Raw genomic sequence first — 9,688 nt, forward strand, 5'->3', positions numbered from 1 at the left:
ATTGTTACATCTCGAGAGGAGTTAAAAAGACTGGTCGCACGTGGTTCGATTTGTGCTCTTTATTATGCTCGATTATGCCTTTCGACTGAAAATCACCCGCATATTAAGTGTTATGTTGGAAATCCGTGTTCGTAGAAAGTTATGACTGTATTTACACATCTGCTCTTATAGCACATGTTCACCAACCTGCAGCTTATGCATACAGTGTCACTGCTGTGATTTTTCGTCAAAATGGCTAGCAGATTTTTTTCTGGCAGGGAGCCAAAGGTTTACTTATATATATATGTAAATTCGCGCAATGCACTTCCCTCTATTGATAAGTTATTAGCTTACCAGCCGTGAATTGATTTTGTTATTTTGATATTATTGTTGATTTTGTTATTCAAAAACTGATAACGGATGAAATCAGATATTCCCAGTCGAACAATCCGTTCGAATTTTGCGTGATGGGACTTACTGTCTGATACTTCCTTCCGTAATCAGAAATGAAAACTTAATGATTTAAAGAATATGTGCTTTCGTTCAACATGATCACTGGATACGATGAAGTACCATCATCACCACTATCCGTCAGGGAGGAAGGAGAAGTCCAGATTGTGTCTTTCAGTTCCAATACTGAAGTTAAGAAGGTTCCGAAGATGTACCTGGCCGCATTTTCGGCCCTGTTCTTCCCACTCTCGATGGGCATCACGGGTGCTTTCCCCGCTGTCGGCACGGACAACATGAAACGACGAGAAAGTCGGATACGGCCAACTGAGGGCCAGATCAGTTGGATTGGCAGTTTGATAGCCGTGGGTGCTCTTCTCGGTGGTACTGCTGCAGGTAAGTTTTAGTAGGAAAGTAAAAATTAGCAATCGATGACTTTTTTGTGAAGGTTGTGCCCATCAAGCCACTGTGCGGTCGTGTGGGCGTAAAGCTGGACCGAGAGTGATCAACCTTCTGGAGACTGCAGGCCACTGTAAATGTGCTGCTGATTACTTATGGTCTGTGAATCCATCACGAGCTGCTTGAGTGATGTCGCGGGTCACTTGAGTGATCTAGAAATGCGGCACGGACTGCTTATGTGGAACTACATCGCGTGTTGCTTAAATCAGTGGTTCTCAACATTGTTTTGGCCATATGGCTCCGTTTCAACCATTTCTCACTCCTGTAGGCCCCTTGCGACCATGATTAATTTCCTACGCAATCACCCCCCCCCCCCCGTTTTGCAGTTAGAAGATAGTTATTCAAATAATAGTGTTTGAAGCATAAACATGTTTGAATTTAATTTATGAAAACAACGAAGAAGCAAAATAAACATAATACAATACAGTAAAAACATAGAATAAATTATTTTAAACGAATGGTAAACTTTGCGCTTTGAGATTACACAATGTCATCAAGTTACTGTACTGGATAAAATTTGAATTGTTTACAAATTAGTTTTCCTTGGGTAAATGTTCATATTTTTATTCAAAATTGTGTCAGTTGTAGCTTTTAAAATACGCATTCTTATGATGATAAAAATCGCAAAAAGTGGTAGAGCAATTTTACTGCTTTTATTCTTTTCATGCAGATAAAAGTGGCGCCGAGGAAATAGCCACGCCATTGTGTCACTATTGAGAGAGAGTCCAATCTTTCACATCATTTTAAATTATAGTACATATGTCAAGGATATAGGTTCATGTTATAACTCTACTGTGAATTAATAAGAAATTACACTCATGTCCATAAATTGAGGATAATGCCAGCTCCGGTAAATAAAGGTTCAGAAACAAAACAAACGTTACTTATTCATAAAGCCCATTTATTAAACAAAAGATAAAGAACAAAAACGATGGTGTATGTATGATAACATTCATAAAAACTACAATTTTTGCTCCCTGGAGCAATTGTAAAAAATATCGCCTTTACAAAAACTCACTATTACATGGTTGGTATGATGGTTAATACATTGTATGTCTCCCATGCAATGAAATACAGTCCGTACAACGCCTAGGCATGATGAGTATCAAATTATCGATCTGATCTTGGGGAAGATCACTCCACTCAGCAAGCAATGCTCTCTGAAGTTCCGGTACACATGTAGGAGGTGGTTGACGGGCTGCAACTCGTCGGCCAAGCATGTCCCACACATGCTCTATGGGATTCAAGTCAGGTGAGAATACTGGCCATTCCATACGGGTTATATCCTCAGATTCAAGGCATTCGTTTACGATGTTTGCTCGGTGAGGACGGGCGTTGTCATCCATAAACACAAACTCTGCTCCCATGGCACCCCTAAACAAACGTACATGTTGTTCCAGAATGATGTCGCGATAAATTTGGGCTTTCATGGTTCCGGTTTGAACATGCAGATCTGTTCTGGAACCCAGTATAATTCCACCCCAAACGAGTAATGCTGCACCGCCGTAACGGTGTCGTTCAATGATGTTGTCTTGGTGGTAACGGGTACCTGGCGTTCTCCATGTGAAGGTCCGACGTGAATCAGACTGCAAGCTAAACCTGGACTCGTCGGAAAACATCACACAAGCCCACTGTGACGATGTCCACATTGCATGTTCTCTACTCCAGGCTAATCGCTGCCGACAGTGAGTTGCCGTGAGCGGAACACAACTGACAGGCCTGCGAGCATATAGACCAATATCTCCCAAACGTCTGTACACGGTTTGCCTTGAAACTGTGGTACCCGTGGCTGCAGATAGCTGACGAGACAGGTCGGATGCTGTGCTCCGTCTGCTTCTCTTGGCAGTTACTGCCAAATACCGTTCTTCATTCGGTGTTGTAACTCGGGGACGACCTGTACTGTAACGTCTACTGACATTTCCGTTATCTTGGAATCGTTGCCAAAGCCTAAAGATGACACTTTGGGCAATTCCAAGTTCCTCGGATACTTCCATCTGAGTACGCCCACATTCCAGGCGGCCGAAAATTCTACCACGTAAAAAATCATCCACATGCGTCTTCTGTGTCATAACCATTCACTTATGGCACCGAGCTCCTTATAGAACTCTTGTGAACAATTTTACTTCTTTGCCACCATTCCTTATATACCCCTCTCTTACACTCTGGTCATTGTGACGTACTATCGGCATCATCTGGTGGCTTCCTGAAATTTGCAAAATCATTCTTGCAGATGTGTGTAATAATTCTACAGGTGAAAATTTTTACTTTAGATTTCGATTTCCTTGTGATTCCGAATTTTCCTTAATTTATGGACATGAGTGTAGTGGGAAAATCGAAATGAAAGAAAAATGTGAGAAATTTTAAAATATTTGTGTGAACTATTCATCTCCCAGAGAAATCATGCACGCATTGACAAAACTGCTCATTTGAAAAAAAAAATAACGAGTAAGTAAACCAATAAATACCACACGCTTGTTACCTACGCACCCTGTGTGTGTATACATTTGTCTGGAAACCTTACAATGATGCAACACAAACTTATGACAAATCGGATAAGCATACAAAAAAAATCATCGCACTTTTGTTTTCGTGAAACTCTTAAAATTTCCGACACTTCTAGTGCACTATTTCTTTTTTCAGCAGACGCAATACCTCTCTCAAAAGTCACGAAAAATACCCCAGAGCAATCATTGTTTATTCGATTTCCTGACCGCCAACAGACTACTCAGTGCCTGGCTGAGGATAGTTTTGTGGTTTTGTGCTATGTTACATGGCTATGTGTCTATAATTTCTTGAACAAGCTGTTTTTTTTGACTAACTTTCGTTTCCCCCACTTTTCAAAACTTTTTCTCTCATTCAGTTTTTCATGTAAGATTTCACTAAATTCGTTTTTAGTATCTGTATGCTGTACATTTTAATGGGTGTACTGCCCATGTCCCGCGGGCCAAATGTGGCCCTCGGAGCTTTTTGCCGTGACCAGTTGACCATTTTTGAGAAAATAGTTTCTTTACATTAAAAAAAAATGATTAAAGAAAAACAAATCGTCAAAGAGCACTGAACATTGAAATATGTACTGGTGTATTTAGAACTGTGAGCTAATTTTCGGATTCAAAATAGTAATTCTATAAATAAATCCAAAATAATAATAATTACAGAATCTACAGAAATTCTGAAAAACGCAGTAATGAAAGAAATAATTTCGGAATTGTCAAGAGTAATTTCAGAGTTGCTAAAAAAATTCATGAAAAATTTACTATTACTCTCATTGAGAGGCCTCAAAGTGCTTTTATTAAACCACTTCCAGGTATTGGTGGAATATCATACCAAGAGAGAAACGAGATAATTGGTCAGCTCAAGCTGACCTAATAATGTGATATAAACTGGTACACAACATGGTATATTTGCCTTCCGATAACTCTTTTTTTCGAAATCTTGGACAAATGACCTAACCTCCGCAGACGCAGCGTTCAATTGAAAATTCCAGTGGCCAGAGACGACCGCTATTTTTATCTCTTTAGATATCGTTCAGCTAGACCAGTGATTCCCAACGTGGGCGTTAACACCACCTGGGGGGCGATGGAATATTCCAGGAGAGCGGTAGAAGCTACGAGTATAACATAGGATCCTATGGGTTAGATTGCGTTGGGGGGGGGGGGGCGATGGTAAAAAAAAAAAATTATGAGAAAGGGGACGGTGGGGCAAAAAAGCCGAGCTAGACTGTGATCAGCCTCCCACGTGACCTCGTTTCTGCCCCTTATGCTGGATTCGTTTCTTCTTTGGATGGTTTTAAGTTTACACCTTATATGAAATGCGAATTTTATTTATGTTTCCTTATGTTTTTTTGTTTCGAATCTTACCAGTGTAAGTGCAATCTTGCCTACTGGGTTGTTTGGTAAATAAATAAATAAGATCTTAGCAACCAAAATGAGAATATGCATTGCGTGTGTGGTTTTTCGCTCATATTTCAATAAATTCATAGTTCGTTAATTGTATCTTGGATTGCCCCTTTGTTTATCGACGGTTGGCTCAGCGGAATATGCAGTTTTAGTTACTTTGGACTCATCCTGAAAATCACGTTACAAGGTCGTGAACAGAAGCAAACGGTACTTTTCTATCGCTTCCCGTTCGTTTTATTTATTCATTTTTCAAATGGGTCCATTGACTTTGGGACACCTTGTACTAAATTAACAACACTAATACAGTGAATGTGCTACACAATTTCGTTTTCATGATAATTACAATTACGGTGAACTGAGGTAAGTGGTTTCATTAGTTTAACCTAGCCCATACGTTGGAGAAGTCAACGAAACTTCTTAAAAATATGGCAGCAGGTTTTTGTTTTTTTTTTAATCATACCGTTTTCTTAGGTCTAGCGATCCCCCCCCCCCTTTCAAGACTAATTTTATTGTTTAGTAGGACGCTGGTTCCACTTTACTCCATAAAGAGGCACTAAGGTGCTGATTATGCTTCATAATCATTAACGAAATGATGATTCGTATATGAAAGATGTTTAAACAAAAGTAAAATAAAAACGCTTTTAAACCACAAAAAGCCGAGAGAGAAACATTTTATTTTATTCTGGTATTATTCTTTGCCCTCCGTAAATATTAACCGACATTATATGTGAGGCAAATAAGAAAGGAAATGTGAATTTTCTTGGGCTGCCAAACTTGAGAGGTGAGAGAAAAGACAGAACGCCATCCCCTCTAATGATACTTTCACTTTCAATGTTGGGCCATTGAAAGATGGATATTCTTTTTCCAAATTTTGCTTCTCGAAGACTCTCAACTGCGGTTTAGTTCCACAACGAACATCTTTACTGGCTTTTTATTTGTGAATTTGATAAGGACACAAACACCAACCTTTGCCTTTGTATTTTTTTTGATTGTCTATGAAGTTTCGTTCTTCCTCTTTTTCTTGACATCAACTTTTAGGTCTATAGAAGCAGCTAGTGCTGACGCAGGAGCTTTACCTTTTCCTTCATATTCGTCATTGATAAATTTAATGCGAATAGGTACATGGGTAATCCAGTGGCTCTCAACCGAGGGCCACATGGCCCCCTAGTGGTACTGGGATACTTCAAGGGGGCCACGGAAGAAAATGGGGAAAAGGGCTATGACAGGTGGTTTGAAGGGCTGCAGAGAGCCGAGAAGAAAAATTAAGATGTGAAAAAATAAAGCTTTTATATTAGTGACTATACACTTACACAATCCAGCAAAACTACCCATAAAACAAGGGCCCTTTTAAGGCGTGGACCCCCCCCCGGCCCCACCGCCTACATTTTGCAGCAGGTTCCCTAGGATGGGGTTTTATCGCATGCCCCGGCTAGATTTTTCTCAGACCCTTCTATATTATATTTATAGTATGGAAAAACAAAAAATGATGAAAACCATATTAAGTCCCCGGACTGCAGCTCTGTCAGTCCCACTCTTGTGAGGGATCATGCCCGGGGTTCTATGCCCATAAGTGACCCCCCACCTAATGATATTTTGTATAGTACAATAAATTTTGAAAATAAGTAGGCAATATGTAGGCTGTTTATTTCCACCTAAGTGCGGGACAACCATAGCATCACTTTGCCTAGGAGACCGATGATATTGAGACGGCCCTGAATAGAACTCGGACTAGCGGGAAGCTCAATAAATTCTAGCAAAGTGATCTGGAGACCAATCTTATTTGCAAAATTTTCGTTCAGTATAAATTCACTGAAGAAAAAAAATCAATTCAATACGTATAAAGGATTTTGCTTCTAGATGAGGGTCGAAGACTCTGGGGAAGACCAGGGGAGCCACGAGAAAAAAAAAAAGCTTCAAAGGGGGGCCACGGGCAAAAAAAGGTTAAGAACCACTGGTGTAAATGTATTTGGTTCCTTTAGAAAAAGGAAAATATGGGGAAATTTGTTTAACCTTATTAATTCCTACTTTACCTAAAGATTACATCATAATTAGTGTATTAAAATGATAGATAAAATAACAGGAAATGAAAAATCGACACCAAAAAATCGATATTAGGCCAACTCGAACTTTCAGGAATGGTCGAAATTTAAAGGGCATAGCAGTTAGTGACACGCAAACCTAACTTCTCCATATAAAAGCTCCTTGTAATCTTGTACGAGCAGCTATCGTAACAATTAGATTTTTACTGAAAAATAGAGTAGGTGCGAAAGAAAAATTTCGCAAGAGATCGTTCCAAGAAGCTAATTAAATTTTACAAATCATGTGTGGGTTCCATACTTACCCGAATTTCCTACGTTCTTCTATAACTGGGTACTTCTAGAGCCTCGATTTTCACTTACCTCAGTTTACCTTACTTGTATTCAGATGGTTTGAAGTATTCGAACGTTTACCGACTTGTTAGATCTAATGAAGCTCACTTAAACTAACCTTACTGAAGGAAATGTTTTGGATACAATTCAACATTAAAAAAAACTTTTCTTGCTTGACCTTATTTGCTATTTTATTTCAGGTTATGTGACCGAAAGATTCGGCAGGAAAGGTGCTCTGATGCTTTATTCCCTACCTAATATGGTGGGGGCGCTCTTCATCGCCTACGCATCGGATGTCGCACACGTATATTTTGGAAGGTTTCTTATAGGATTATCTGTAGGAGCCACGTGCACAGTCACTCCAGCTTACTTGGCAGAAATCGCGACGACGGATGTCCGAGGATTACTCGGAAGTTTGTTCGAAGTGACATCTGGATGCGGTATGTTGATCGGCACGAGTTTCGGATTTTTCTTGACGTGGGGATGGCAGGCAGCGGCATCTACAGTAAGTATGCTGTTGGGTTTGGCGACAATCAGTTTCATGCCCGAATCACCGCAGTGGCTGATAGCAAATAACCAACGCAATCGTGCTATACGAGCACTTAGATTTTTACATGGACCGGATTTTGATGCAGAATCGGAATACACGATCATAAAAGAACATCTGGCATTGCAGCCTGGTAAAGTGAAGCTCAGAGAGCTGTCGAAGCCTGAAATGTATAGGCCTATGATTCTATCGATAGGGATCATCATATTCCAACAATTATGCGGCACAAACGCATTAATGTTTTATGCCGTGGACGTTTTCAGGCAATTATCGGTTCCCATATCGCCGTACGCAGCCACGATGCTTCTCTACGCAACCATGTTTATATCGACGCTTGGCAGCGGATACATATTAGACAGATTAGGAAGGAGGTTGTTGCTAGTTTGTTCGGGTCTTGGGATGGCTTTCACCCTGTTTATCCTGGCGGGTTACATTTATGTGAAATCCTGGAATGCAGCTCTGGCCAGTGAATACTCATCGATTTCCCTAATAGACATTTTCGCCTACATCACGTCTTTCGCTTTAGGTTGGGGACCGATCCCTTGGCTCATGATCTCCGAGATGTCTCCCAACAGGGCCCGTGGTCTCATAACGGGAGTCACATCGGTGTTTTGCTGGTCATTTGTTTTTCAGGTGACTAAGTCGGTGGATTTTTTGAATTCGAACTTGGGGCCACAGGGAACGTACTGCTTGTACGGCGCGTTCTGTGTCCTATCGTGCATATTCACAGTGATGTTTCTGCCTGAAACGAAAGGGAAAAGATTCGAGGAAATCGAAGACTTCTTCCAGAAAAGTCGAAATCTATCAAACTGAATAAAAATATGTTTTGAAGACGAAAAAGTTTGTTCAATACACACACACCAACACAAAGCAATCGCATATAGTATTGGCATTTCTAAGTACAGTGAGAGCTCCAGTAACGTACACTTTTATGGTCCCCGGTTCCATGGAATAGGGATTTAATATAATTCAATTCTAGATAGCGCACACTCTTGATGGCGGACTGGACACAACCCGCTTGTTATCTCAGAGAGATATCGAAGCATTAACGGAGGATGGGTGTATTCGGTAATTTATTAATTTATGTGAAAACTAGTTGATACATGCGGCTTCGCTGGCGTGGATATGTTAGTCTGAAAATTCTTCCTTAAGATCAATTTAAGGGTTTAATTTTGAAAAAATCTCTTTTTAATGAGCCTCTAAATTATAAAATAAAACAACTGACAAAATTTCATACGTATGGCTTTAGAGTTTCTCCGTATAAACTTTGAATCTACCTCCTTATGATGCATTTGGGGGAAAGGAAAAATGAGAAATCCCTTTTTAGTGAGTCTACTATAGAATAAAACTACTGATAATATTCCATATTTACAGCTTCATTGGTTTCGGCTCGGCGATGTTGCCACATGTAACCTTTGAGCCCCTTATGACCCCTTTAGGAGTCAAATTTTGGAAAAATTCATAAGGCATAAAACATTACCAAAAAATTAGTTTCATTTAGCCCAGAATTTCTCTTCTTAAACCACATTTGTGGTAATATTTTTTGGAGCCAAGATAATCAGGCTTACTGGCAGAGCCTACTCCGGAACATGCGACATAAAACTGTCCATGAGAGAAACAGTCCTCTCTCAAGTCGATGCCGGCCATTTCCAGAGGCTGCCCAAGAGATTTATTAATAGTCATGGCAAAGCACACCTTGAGAGGGAACTGTATTTTCTCTCGAATTCGAATGGACACTCCGTTGGGATTAATGATATCGTTGGAATAATATCTCTCTCCCCGAGCATACCCAGTGATCACTGCTGCTTCTACGATGTTTTTATTCAGAGGTTTTACTTATAGTCTGGTTCCATTGCACGGTTTAGGGGATTTCGATTTCTCAGCAACATTACGGTTGCTCTGAATTTAAAAATGAGTTTATGCGATGGAAGACCAGAAGGATTCAGTGTATTAAGTAATTCTACGGGGTAGTGAACGGCGTCGTCCGTTTG

The 9,688-nt window shown here is 40.2% G+C and overlaps 1 protein-coding gene across 1 annotated transcript; it reads left to right on the forward strand.

The window, feature by feature from the left end:
• Positions 1-307: 307 nt before the first annotated feature.
• LOC149071790 (solute carrier family 2, facilitated glucose transporter member 8-like) lies at positions 308-8,527 on the forward strand. Its single transcript, XM_089247881.1, has 2 exons — positions 308-822; positions 7,351-8,527. Exons 1-2 carry the CDS (start codon positions 528-530, stop codon positions 8,508-8,510), a joined length of 1,455 nt encoding a protein of 484 aa, XP_089104007.1. The 5' UTR covers positions 308-527; the 3' UTR covers positions 8,511-8,527.
• The last annotated feature ends 1,161 nt before the right edge of the window (positions 8,528-9,688 follow it).

This window comes from Pholcus phalangioides, unplaced genomic scaffold, assembly GCF_987345545.1.
Source record: "Pholcus phalangioides strain wild (caught in Gottingen) unplaced genomic scaffold, Ppha-v1.0 ptg000018l_1, whole genome shotgun sequence".
Lineage (NCBI taxonomy): Eukaryota > Metazoa > Arthropoda > Arachnida > Araneae > Pholcidae > Pholcus > Pholcus phalangioides.

Coding starts and splice junctions, on each gene's coding strand:
- LOC149071790 (XM_089247881.1), top strand. CDS start 528: ATGATCACTGGATACGATGAAGTACCATCATCACCACTATCCGTCAGG. Junction 823..7,350: donor TCTCGGTGGTACTGCTGCAG/GTAAGTTTTAGT, acceptor ATTTTATTTCAG/GTTATGTGACCGAAAGATTC.